This window comes from Scomber scombrus, chromosome 4, assembly GCF_963691925.1.
Source record: "Scomber scombrus chromosome 4, fScoSco1.1, whole genome shotgun sequence".
Taxonomy (NCBI): domain Eukaryota; kingdom Metazoa; phylum Chordata; class Actinopteri; order Scombriformes; family Scombridae; genus Scomber; species Scomber scombrus.
Genome location: NC_084973.1, coordinates 17483313 through 17497327, shown reverse-complemented (window position 1 = coordinate 17497327; position 14015 = coordinate 17483313). Strand labels below are relative to the sequence as shown.

The following is a 14015-nucleotide window of genomic DNA, read 5'->3' as shown; positions in this document are numbered from 1 at the left end:
AATCAATAATCATTTGCATTTGAGAGCCTCTGTGTGGCACTGTTCCTAAATTTGAGTCACCCTCTGTGTTGCTGACTGGGAAATACTTAACACAGATCCCCCTAAAAGAAAGAAAACATTGGATTTATGTTATTTACCTAATTTATGTGCACTTGTTTCATTTCAGCTCAGTGTGAGAGACTCTACTACGAGTTGCTGTCATTTACACTCTTGCCAGTTTCTCTACTGTCCTCTGCTCTGTTGGGGTTCAGCCCCTCCGCACACACAGCGCAGAACAGTGGAGATGAAGCAAAGATAACATTATTCAAGTAAATGACAACTGCACTCATAACATTACTGTAAGTGCAATAAAACCTTGACTACAGCAACAACAAGAGTAATTTCATAATGTAATCCACCTGAAACACAGACAAACTGAACCCAAAATATCTGCGCTTATACGCGACCTGAGAATGGCAACAGTGGCGAGGATGCTAGAAGCTAGCATGACTTTATTAAAAATGTGTGAATGAGTGGATCACTGAAAAATAAAATAAAATATAGGAAGACTGCTTGATCAGGTCTAAATGTTCTGTAATATTGTAATTAATTAGATTAGCACCATCGATACCTAGAGTGTTTGTGTGTGTGTGTGTGTGTGTGTGTGTGTGTGTGTGTGTGTGTGTGTGTGTGTGTGTGTGTGTGTGTGTGTGTGTGTGTGTGTGTGTGTGTGTGTGTGTGTGTTTTCCCAGTATTGGCAAGCTAACTGAGCCACATGTCATTGGACAGAGAGCCAGTTTACGTGCTGAAAACCGTTACTGCACCACTCCACCAGCTGTGCCTCGGTAAGATGATGATGATGGGGACAGAACATAAAAAAGAAAGCAAAAAGCGAGAATATCTACCAGAGGTGAATGCAAGTCTAAACCCCTCTGAAATATGCTGGATCACAACTAGCATGAATCAGCTGTGTGTTATTGTGATCTTTTTGAGGTACTTCATTAAACTGTGGCCTCTTCTTTACTAGATGTCTAAAATTAACTCGACTCACTGCAGTGAATATCAGGGGGAGATCATTTGGGTAAAAATAGATCTAATCTGTGCATTTGATGTGAGCTGAGACTGAATCAGCATGTGTCTATCCAAATTGACTATATTCCTTTTTTATTTAAAATGTGATCACAACTTTTTTGAAAACAATACTTTTAATTGGAATTTAATCACCTGCAGCGGGTGTTCATCCCTCTCAATATGGAAAGTGACAAGACTATATCACCCAAACCAGAAATCACTTTAAAAAAGTTTCTGCATATTTGTCAATTTCAGTTTTCAGTTAGTATGACTAAATGAAATACAATGAAAAGTTCACTCATTTGGGGTAAATGACTTTGTTAAAACACTGTTATTCCAGCACCCTCCTGACTAAAACTGCCCATCCTCAAAAGAAAAATTATAGTATAGGTCAAACATTCAGCAGGCAAAAACAAAAAGTAGTTAAGCTTGAGTGAGAGATTCCGTCTAGTAGCTGTACTAGTTATGGCACCGAAAAGTTATGCAATTCAGATGATGTCACTATAAGGTGACATATTTGCATAATTGGAATTAGTGGGTTGGGTGGATGGCTAGATAGATTAGATGGCAAAACATTGACATAACAGCAGGAGCTAGCTTCCTGCTCGCTTAGCTTCCTGCTCGCTTAGCTTCCCGCTTACAACCAAGAGTGTCACGAGTCAGAATATTTTTTTAAAAAAAAACATAACTATGATGGTCATGGTGTTTACTGCTGCCATGATGCAGAGGTTGCCCGATTTTAAGGGAGTAGTTACTTAAACCCATACCATGTTTTAAGCGATCGTTTTAACCAAAACCCTGATCTTTCTCTTACCCTAATCAAGTGCTTTTAAGCCAAATCATAATTTTTTTAAACAGTGATCTGTAATGGTTTGGGAAATCAATAGAGGCAGCATATAAGAAAATGCTCCTTTGGGTCATTCTGGAGTGCATGCTACAATCGACCTATGTGGTAATTTAATTATGAGTTGTGTTGGATTAAAAGCAGAACTATTTCAGACAGAATAAAACAGTGTTCCTCATTACTGACCAAGTTGTTTATAACATCAAAGTAGCACTGTAAATTCTTTGGTAGAAGTATCGCTAAGATCAAAACATGCTTCTAGTTACTGCATTTTTTTACTCCATCGTTATTTGTTGCTAAGAAATGAGGACTGTTCAAATATAATTGAAAAATAAAATTGTCTTTTTTCGTACAGTCATACATCTTTGGGGTCCAGTGGAGCTCTGGGTTTGTTTCATTAACTTTTTCATCCATTAAAACTTATCTCAGATCAAGCATGTGTGTGTGCTTGTGATTTCCATGTAAGATTACATCTAGATTTCGTCAGCTGTCAGATAACAGCAGGGAGCCCCAATCTTCATTCCCAAAAACTAAGATAATGATCTGGTACCTCAACATTTCATGAATTACAGTATGTGTCAGATGTAGTTGATCTTGTTTCCCCCTTTTTTCTTCTTCTTTAACAAGTGTTAATCCCTTTTTAAGGATCTGGATTGATAAAAATAAGTTTGAAGTGGGAGAGTTTAATTCCCTGACTGAATTAATGAAACATTAAATGAGCTTTGCATTATTGGTTATTGTAACATATTTGTCAAAAGAATAGAATAATTATACTGTATATTAATAATTAATCTGTCTGCAAAATTAATCTGTCTCCTTCATCTAATCATGTTCAACCATTGACATGTCATCTCAAAACTGACAAATGACAGTGTAGTGGATTGCTTTATTTTACATCATATCACCCTTGAGGATTAAATCAAATGGATCTGTAAAATAAGCAGCAACTGTCACCAAAATAAGCTGAAGTCTGGCACTGTCACATTAATAACCATGTTAGATTTAAGTGCCCTCCTTTACAAAACCACATTATCAGCTACGTTTAACTTGCAAAATAACAAACAGTGAATTTCAGGACTACCGCTCTACCTGTCTTGACCTTAAGCCGTACAGATATCCATGGGGATGAAAGTACAAAATAACACAAACAGGGGGTAAAAAAGGGGGACATTTTCTAGGGTCGACCCAAAGGTTTGTTTTTTTAATAAACATCAATAAATGCTGTAAAACAATAAAGCCTGTAGAGCCAGAGGGCTCAGAGAAGCACAACTAAAAAGCAAACACACGTGTACACGCATGCACTCACACACAAAGTCTGTGTGGGAGAGAATCAATGAAAACAAAGCACAGCTGAAACACGCTATAAACAACAGCAGAAATATGGTCCGTAGGTCTGTACTTTTATAGATGCACTGCTGAGTCACAATGTTAGACACCTGTAATAAAAACTGACTTTCACTCTGAGGTTGATAAGACACGGCAGTGGAGAAGATCTTAAATCTCTCAATCATTAAAAACAACTTTAAAGCCTTCATCCATTGACCTCATCATCACCCCATTTAATTTAAGCCTCTTTGGAAACAGTCTTTCCCAAAAAGTAATATCTGATCATCTCTGCTAGCAGCTGTAGAGCTGTGCCTATTAAAGCATGTAGAAAACAGTTGACCCTGTGTGTTTTCTACTTGTTTTGAAGGAGTAAAATGCTTTAAGTGCCTTAACTTGTGTATTAACAAACATACATTCTCCATGATCAAAAGAGATTTTAAAATAATCTAATTAGCAACTTGCCACTGAATAATGCTCATAATTTATACACTGTATTTTTTAACACAATTACACCCATCTTACTGTTCAGTAAAGGCCATGTTGTACATGAAGAAGTCCTCCACTGTGAGTTTATTCTTCAGTATCCAAGTAAAGTAGTAAGTTTGCACAAAAACATACATACAGGTATAGATACAATAAAATGCAAATATCAGTGTGGCTAGTCATGTTTTTATTCATATTGCAGTTTTCTCATTTCACTCAATCCTAAAGTGATTTCCCTGTAGGGAAACCTGCATAACCAAAGAAGACATTAAAAAAAATGTCATAAAACACAAGGTATAAAACGCAGGTCATCATAATGTAGAGATAAAACCTACAGGGAAAACATGTCCAATCTCTTCTGTGCAGGCTGACAGGACAACAGGTGACAACAAATTCACTCTATATTTTCAAACACAACATTGTGGAGGGAAAGCAACAGAAAAAAAGAAGAAAAAAACGTTTTTAATCAAGCAAAAGAAGAGAAACTCCTTCTATACAACTAATATATATTTTGGCATTACAGACATAAGTTTCTTCACAGACTTGTTCACAATAAGGTCTAGCTCCAAGTCTACACCAGGGCAAGTTTTTTTTTTTTTTTTTTTTTATATCAAGCTGGCTAACTCAGAAGCAGCTGTGCTTCAGAGCAAAACAAACCTATACTTTACAGTATTAACAGTTTGGTTTTAGTACTAAGCCTTGAGCAGGGTTGAAGGCATCTGTACTGTATATCTTCCTCAATCACAGACACACATACAATGAATACCAGGGACTAAAGTTGCAAATCAGCAGCATCTCACATCTACTTTACCTTCCTCTGTGTCATTATCTTCTGTTCCATTAATATTAGACTCAAAAACAGCTCAGTTTGAATCTGGCCAAAAACAGCTTTGTCTGATTTTCACAGCATTCCAATGGTTGTCTTTCATCCTCATTGTGTAACCAATAACCATCTTCACCTCTCCCTCCAGAACACAATCAACTAATTTAGCCAGATAAAATCAATGGCTGTAGCCTTATTCCTGACCTCTTGAGGCCATAAATTAACCTTTAACCTCTAACCATAACCCTAAAATTCATTATCACAGTGAGGAAGGTATAAACACACTAGCTTCTGTGTAAATTCATGTGCATTAAAATGATTCTGTCACTACCCCCTTTCACCGTTTTGTCTCATCAAATCTCTCTCCCACTCGCTGAGAACTGTGATTAATTACTAACCCTGCAGTCTTTCTCTATCTCACTCTGGCACTTGATGTCCCCGTATCCAAGTCACTATAGCTTTCTTCCTCACTCACAATCACTCTGGCTGGCTTTTCTGATCTGCTGTTTCTTTCACCCCTATATGATCATTTTTTCTCAGAACAAAAGATCAGGAAGCAAGATTTTTATGGTGGAAAGTCATTATTCTCTCTCCTTCCTCTCCTCTCTCCACCTACAGTGCACTCCTACCTGTGCTCCTCTGGGGGAGACAAAAAAAATGCTGTGTGCAAGGATAATTCTGGGGAAATAATACATAAATAAATAAAATAATAATGTGATATTTCATTTACACGCACACGATCACAATGGACATAGAAAATGTGCCTTCTCAGCAAAGTACTGCCCATATTCATTAGCCACTTAGAATGGTGTGTTCAAATGAATCAAAGCAAACTGCTTACACGTAATCTTGTCACCCGCGGAGTAAAATATACTGTGTTCTTATTACAGGCAGTGTGGAGCCAAAATAAGTGAATGGACTTGTTCTACCATATGTTTGTCTATTGTACAGGGTGTGTTTGTACCCTTGTACCGATCATACAAAATAAACTAACTCAATTGTTTCTGTGCGTGTGCGTGTGCCTGTGAGCATCTGTGAAGCCCTTGTTTTTCCTACACCTACACCGGGTACAGTGCAGTAAATTACATCATGTCTAAAGCAGCAGAACAGGCAACCAAAAACCTTTTTACAACACGTGCTAAATCCCCTTTTTCATGGCATCCTACAGAATTACAATGTGCTCTTTCAAAACAGGCATAAGTCTTGTGCGTTTGTGTGTGTGCGCACAAGTGTGTAAAGTGCAAACGTAAGCCTCGGAGGTAAAAAGTTACAGTGGTGATTATAGTAATTATGGTTTCAGGTTTTTGCATATTCCTTCAGATGGACCACTAGATTACCAGACAGTTTTGGCACAGGGAGAGACTGAGGGAGAAAGAGAGAGAGATGGGGGAAAGAAAAGAGTTACTGTTGGGGGTGAGGGAGGGAGGGGTTGGATCAAGGGAGCAAGAAAGAGGGAGGGAAAAAGAGAGGAGAACTGGAAGAAATTGGGGGTTGTGAAAACGAGAGCAGGAAAGAAAAAAAAGAGAGTCACAAAAGAAGAGAGAATGTAGTGGCGAAAGATAGGGGGAAGAGAAAGACTAATCCTTCAGGCGGCTTCCCAACACCGCTCAGCCCTCTTGCTTGTGCCCTCCTCCTCTTCCTACGCCTCCTCCTCCTCCTCCTTTCCCCAATCCTCTCTCCACACTCAACCAGGAGTTGAATGGGCTTTTACAGTGTGGCTTTGTTTCCTATCAAAAAAAGAGCTTGAATGTCAAATTCTCCACAAGAAATAGAAAAGCAAAACACAAGAAAAACACACCTTCTCCTTTCGTTCGCTCATTTTCTGCACTCCACTGTTTGTCTCTCTTTCAGTTTATCTGTTTGCCCATGTTTCTGCTCCTAACCTTGTGCCTCCTTTCTTTTTCCTCACCCTCTCAATGCAGTACAATGCATGTAACAAGCTTTCAGTCGAAACAAAAGGGACCTGGATTCCCAGCCTCGTGGACCCCCTGCCGTGGCACGTCGTCTTTTCTCAATGGCAGCTTAATTACATATTCATGATGACACAAATAAGAGTCTCTTGTGCCAAAAACACAAACACCCCACTCAGCCAAAAACACCCTGTGCCCATCTGCTGGTCGTGTGTCTGCCCTCAAATAATTGTTCTTTCAAACAAGGACACATATGTAGAAATGTGTTTTTTTTTGTTTGTCTATGATGTGGAAGTGTAAGGAGTGACACCTGTGCACTGCCGGGGCTCATGAGATTTAATGCTACAGAATTCTATGATAATACTGTAAAATCTACAAAATAGATACATCCCCAAATCTGCAGACCGTCTTTAATATGAGTGCCATGAGCAAAAAATCTGGAGACGCAGCAGATTGCTGCTTTGGCATGAGTCCAAACAAAGTGTCAAGACAGACACGAGAAGGGACAGAGGATTAAGCTGAAGAGGCAGAAGTTGGTTTCTTCACACACACACATGCACAGAGAAAAAAAAAGTGTCTCTGGTAAGCGCTTGTCTCCCATAACCGCAGTATGCTGCTCGTTGTTTCTGAGGCAAATAAACCAGCCTGGGCTATTTACTGGAGGTTTTACGGTATCAAATAAAAAGAATATATAGACCATGAAAAGCCTAAGCTGCCGACTGTGGATAGAGACATGGCTTTAAAACAAAGAGATACAAGATGAGATTTCAATGGAGAGCAGCTGGCATGGTGTAAGCAGGGTGGCACTCGATTTCCCTACCTGTCTATTTCCTTCTTTCCTTCCCTCTATCTGTGTTGGACACCATACAATACATGTGTATGCGTGCCTGTCAAAGCAAACTCGTTCCCTCCCCCTGGCTAACTGATGAGTTTCCATCACCTTTCTGTGAATAAACACACACAAACACATAATGTCCCGCTGCGTGTAGGCCCCGTTCAGAAGCAAAACAATATGTCCACTGTTTTGGCCACACTCTAATTAAACAGTGTAAATCTAACGAGAGAAAGAGACAGAGTGGCGAGAGACATTAGTTGAGGGAGAGAATAATAAAAAGGGAGCTAAAAGTGAGAGAAGAGAGCAGAATGTCAGTAGTAGCAGATGGGAAATAGAGAAAGACTAAAAGCAGGAGACAGAAATGGGAGATAGAATTAGAGAGAGAAATGGGGACAATTGAGAGGAGAGAGGGAGACGATGGACAACAGTGTAAAAAATCTGCGGGCTGGCACTCAGTGGCATCGACTCACTGGGTCCAACTGTTTATTATGGAAATTAAAGATACCCAGTTTCTTCTTGCAGTATACTACAAAAAATGACAACAAGAGAGGTCCTTTTTTTCAGTGAACTGCATTGAGAAAGGAAAATGTGTTGAAAAGTGTCTTTTTAAAAAAAACAAAAACATTTATGATATCTCATGAGTCTGAATGTTTTATCTTGCAGCAAAATATAACAACCTGACTTTAAAAGATATTTAAGTGTGTGTTTTTCTAAATCTGAACACTAAACACTAAGATAGGCGGATAATTTTTTGCAGCGTGAGGCTGCATGGGACCGGTGGGAACTATATAGTAGGGCATTGATTGGGAACAAGCGGCATTCTCTCAGAAAACCCTCACTACACACATATACACACAGGAAACAGACACACAACTAACTAAAACAAAAAGCCTGCAAATGAGAGCCCCAAATGACGCTTTAGGTTTCGCCTGCCATGAAAAATTCATAATTCCAGATCTTTACATGAAACTCTAGAAGGAATTAGACCTAACAGCAGGAGACGCTGGGAATCAGTTTCAGAACATTAAGCTTCTCCTTTCTCTTTTTCCTCTTTACTCCTGCTCAGCCCGTCTCTCCAGTAAACATGCACGCTCACATGGTCCACCCTGGGTTTCCCCCCCGTGGAGAGTGAGAGATAGTAAATGGTGCAAACCGTGTGACGCAGTTGCCGACACAGACTCTTGAAAACCATAATTGTTCTTCCAAAACTGGATTCCATCTCTGCTTTTCTCAAAGAAAAACATGCCTTCAAAGTTCTCTGCCGCTGCGCAAACAACCCACATTCAGCCTCTTGACTCTTGAAATAGGCCGAGCAGTAATTGCTATGTGTTCAAGCAAACCATACATAAAATGCACAGAGGTGTAGGTGGACAGTCCGGCATTTTCACAGTCCAACATAAAATGTACTGAGTGAATGGATAAACATGCAAGGCCACAGGCAAGGAGGAGAAAAAAAAAGTTCAGTAAAATCCATTCAGCAACTAACAGAGGATGCAGACTGAAAAAGATAGAGATTGAGAGAAGGTAGGTGGAAAAATGTCTCATTAATGGTCACACTTAAGTAAGAGTCTATGAAATGTCGGATGAGTAAGCACATATAAATAAAAAAAAGAAGGCAAAGAGGGTGAGGGAAATCTGCCATCACTAGGCTGCTGCTAGCAGCAGGAGGGTCTTCTATACAAAACAACCCCAGACACAGTCAAAGACTTCCTTTCACACACTCCCATGAACGCCAGTCCAAGCACACACACGCACGCACACACACACGCATTAGTACGCTCACATAGACACAGAGAAAATGCAGACAGAATGCAGCATTGTTTGACCGCAGAAATATCTTGCTGTGTGTGTGTGTGTGTGTGTGTGTGTGTGTGTGTGTGTGTGTGTGTGTGTGTGTGTGTGTGTGTGTGTGTGTGTGTGTGTGTGTGTGTGTGTGTGTGTGTGTGTGTGTGTTTTCTATGTGTGAGTGTGTGTAGCAGTCAGTCAGCTTGTCAAGTCCTAGTGGGGTGATCAAAGCTGGTACAAACCACCCAGAGAGATCTCTCCCTTCCTCATCCATTCATCCTTTCCCTCTCTCACTCCTATCACCCTTTCTCACTCTGATACAGAAACAGCATCACATTTACCAAATAAAACCTGCTCAGCCAATTGCACTGCATTGGCTGGAGTGGCACAGCCAATCAAATTGACCTATTTAGTTCCAATAATTCCCAGCTGTCCATCTATAAGCACTGAACCCTGGATGGCTGCAGTGCACCATGGGACAGGATCAGAGCATAATGGGAGACAGCATGGGAGCTCTGGCAATATCATAATGCCAAGTGCGCGTGCATACACAAAATGAAACACCATGTGATCTCTGCCAGAGTGCTGTTATAATGCCAAGTTCACACACATGTACAAAATCACACAATCTCCCAAGTATAGACATGCTGGCACACACATATGTGTGCACAGAGACCCACACACAAACTCTGCAGGAGTTCTCTGAGAACATCCGTACACTGCCACGTTTGTGGGCACACTACCACACACACACACACACACACACACACAGACACCTCATACTGTACATCATACGCATCTTTACACCTCTGGACTACTGGGTTCACACACCTACATCCACCTGCACAGACACACAAACTTCAACACAGTCACGTACACACACACACACACACACACACACACACACACACACACACACACACACACACACACATAAACACACATAAAGTATCAGTCAAAAAATTGAACACACTTTCTTATTCAAGTGAATAGGAGGGTGTGTCCAAACTGCGCAGCTTTAAATCCACTATATACAGTTTGAGAGTACATGTTGAACAAAGTGAAAGAGCGTCCTGGAATAGATTTGCGTGTTAAATCTAAAGACAAGTGTGAACTGAAAAACAACATGCCACAGAAATATGATGTAATCAGAACCCAACAGCTAAACTGTGCAATCTGAAATGAGTGGGACCGCAGGGTTTTTTTTTCACTAACACCCTATAGCAGCTGAACTGTAGAACCTGGCCATACTGCAGCTTAGTCATCATAATAAACAAGGGGACTTTTCAGACATTGTTGAGCGATCTTGACACTCATTCATTCAAGATCAACTGTAAGGGGGCTTAGCTAATGGCTTTTTAATAGGCCAAAACACTCGAGGGTGGGGCTTAGTTGGAAGGCTGGCTCATGTACTCAAGCTGTCATGAGAGGATCTCAACTAACACTCTCCTCTCATTGTATGTGCACACGTTGGTTTGGGTGAGAGTGTGCGAGAGGGTCTCCCATAGTCTCACACACACTGTTTAAAGGGTTAGGAGAAAGATGTCAGATTACATGAGTAAGAGTTAAAAAGATTATTTTAATTAAATGCTTGGGAGATACCTGGATTGAAAGTAGAATGATTGAATTAAATCATTTTTTCTTTGGATAAGTGTACTCGAAATAGGAATATTTTACGGTTCTCATGATTCATCATTATTAGATTTAAATCCTCAGCAGTGCCAGTATCATTTCCACAAACACCATCATCCTGAACATCATTAGTCATGACCTCGAAAACCAACTCAGTTATTAAACGTAGCAAACCACATTATGCCACTGCGGCGTTAAACTGGAGGCAAGAACCGGCCACAAGACACTAAATGATGCACGAGGAGCACTGAACAGAACAGAATTATTTGTCTAAAATAACAGCCTGCATTTACAATACATAGACAAAATGCACATAATAACACAATGTTTGTAATTTCAAGGAAGTTTTCCACTCGAGTGGACTGGGAATTGAATCCAGCACAGAGGATCAGCTCTGTGCACAAAGCCCCCCACTCCCCCACAGTTAGGCCAATATGTTTGTGTGTTTTCCCCATTCAATAAAACAACAAATGGAGTGACTCTACACACACAAAGAAACAACTTCAGAGACATGAGTCAAGTTGTTTAGAACAGAAAAACAACAGACATCAACATAACAGACAAGCCCCAACTAGACAAGGTGGGGTAAACCAGCAATATGTAAAACTTTGAAAAGGTTTCAGGGGTGAGCAAAGATCGAGGAGTTTCATCTGCTGAAAAGCATTAACATTTTTTAGTTTCCAACTACTAGATTTCTCCACCAAAGTCGAATTGAGTCGTCTTGGTGACAAGGGACAATTTATCAGGAGGTGGGCGAAAGCCTACTCAAATCGTGTCCCTAAATTGCAATGTATTGATTTAACAGTAAGCCAATAGAAAGTGGTCATAATGAATATCGGTGGGTGTTGCTGAAATACTGGTCCCCAGGGCAATGAAAGGTGGCAGCAAAATCATGTCCAATTAATGCCCAAATTCAGCACAAAAACCTTAGGCTAGTCAGTACTGTCAATACCAGTTTACTCACCACATTCTTGTGTAGACAAGAATCCTTTAAGTGGAATATTAGCTATAATAATGGAGGGAAAACATTGAAGCAACACTATTCCCTAATAGGATAATAGAATATAATATTTCTGGATAGAAGTAGGGGATGAAAACCACAATAGGTGCCAATAATAATAAGGTCAAACTTCCTTGGTTACTGATGCCAAACGGGACTACTGTAGTGCATTATGCGGCTGGGTAAAACGACAGAAGCATAGTCATAAATGCTTTTGGATGAACATTAACAAGGGACAACTTCTCCCTGAGAAGGTCAAAGAGAGTGTGAAATGTTGCAAGTTCTTCCCCTTCAGCATTTCTGAGGAGCAGTAGCCTATTGCATTATGAATTCAACAGAGCTCTTAAATAAGAATAAAATGTTTTAATAGTACAAAGTTAGGCTGCTTCTTCAGGCTTCATTCAGCCTGTGACCTGCAGTATCCTTCACAAGCAGCACCCTGTTGTATGACTGCACGCCACTCTTCAGAAATATCACTTTAATATTCCTGTTATGGTTCACTGGGGGCGTACATTGTGAACAGAGAAACGCACAACACCTCATCATTGCAACAGCTTAGTATTTCAGACACTCGTGTGTGTTAGAGCCTGCTTTTAAATTCTGTCATACCCTTGTAAAGTTGAAAATCTTGTGGCATTGTATCTTAAATTCAACCGAGATGTTTACTGAATATTCTTCATGTTCTTGTTGTGAGATTTGTATCACTGCTTCTGCGCTTCTGGCAACTGTGAGTGTCTGTGACTTTTGATCAATTCTCCAATCAGAGCAGTGGACCGTCGCATTTTGTGAAGCACTTCGCAATGAGACATTAGTCGCCTAATCGTGTAATCGTGGACTCCAGTCCTGCCCTTCACAGTTTTTATCTGAATGTAACTGGAACCTGGGACTTGATCTGACCAGATGAAAACGCTCCTGGCGAAAAATACGCAATTTCTCTTGTGTTCCTCGTGAGTTTTTGTTGTCACATTTTTATCCGGTTTGAAATAGCGAGTGAAGCCATATTTCAGGACATTTTTCTCACATATTAATCACAGCCTGCTGTATATTTTGGTCTTTCTAAATGTGTTGTTTTTCACAGGGAAATGAAAGCAGCGAGTTTGAGCTTTTTCAGTTTGAACACCCCGCGTCAAGTGCAGGCAAAGATATGAGCACATTTGGTTTCCTACACCTTAAGACGCTGACCGTAAGGCATCGGCTCAATTTAAACGGAAAGATGGAAAAAAAAAAAAAAAGTAGTACACCTCGTCGGCAGGAGCTACTTCTGCGTCCCCGCATACTAACAGGCATGCCGCCAGCGACACGCAGCCTCATCCCGGCAATGACTGAAAAAGATCCACCGTTTTGAAACAATTAAGGTGTATTTAAAAAGGTTTCACAGAAGACGCGCTTTCCTGTCTTACCTTGGGCGACTCCTGGGTGAATGAGCACCAGGATAAGCAGGATCCCCGGCGTGGCGCACATCCTCATCAAGCTGCAACCCCCGTGTCCTATTCCACTTCTCTGTCCACTTTTCCACATTACAGGCAACGCATAAAACACATAAACACGCAAAACTCCTCGGTCCACGGTGGTAGTGGTGGGAAAATCAGACCTTCTCTCCACCACAAGATCTAGTGATAAAACGAGTCCAAAACCAAAGGTCGGTAGCCTCTAGTCCCGATGTCTGAGTCCGTCTCAGAAGGCGCAGGTTAAGCTGTGTGTGTGTGTGTATGTGTGTGTGAGAGAGAGAGAGAGAGAGAGAGAGGTGGTGGAAATAACCGCGGGGTCCCTTCACTCGTGTCAGCGGCACTGCTGCCTTGCCACTAAGCTCTCCTTTCCTATCTGTGCGCTCTCTGGTTCTCCACTCTCTCCGTTTACGCAGAGAGAGAGAAATGCCACCGCCCTCTGGCTACCAACATACTAGACTTATTTATCCCTCTCTCCTCCTGCCTCGCTTTCGTACTTTAGTAATATTAAAACCAGAGAATAAACATTTGCACAACACCAGACTTTTGCTGAAATACCTAAACTGATGTATTTTTTGTCTTTTTGGCGAGGATGGAGTGAATTTCCTCGCAATCTTTCACTTTATTCTAAATGCTTAAATATCCTATTTTCTTATAGACTTTTTTAGGCATTATTTGTATGTGACATTTTTATTTTCTGGTGTAAATGACTTGCATGATTGTGACTTTAATGTTACAGTACTTTACCCTTCTTTATACATATTGCTCTTGCGCGTGTATACACACCTTCAGCTGCTGCCGATGTGGAACAAACCAGGGAGCCACGTTTCTCCGAGAGCTACCACCGCCTGATGTCTGCCCCCTGACGGCCATGTCCGCAGG

At 40.7% G+C, this 14015-nt stretch overlaps 1 protein-coding gene across 1 annotated transcript in view; it reads right to left on the bottom strand.

Moving 5' to 3' along the window:
- unc5ca (unc-5 netrin receptor Ca) overlaps positions 1 to 13206 on the bottom strand; it is a 195540-nt gene extending 182334 nt beyond the window's left edge. The window contains exon 1 of the mRNA XM_062416843.1: positions 13089 to 13206. Coding sequence (XP_062272827.1) covers positions 13089 to 13206 — 118 coding nt within the window. The remainder of the gene's footprint in view (positions 1 to 13088) is intronic.
- Between the last annotated feature and the right edge of the window lie 809 nt (positions 13207 to 14015).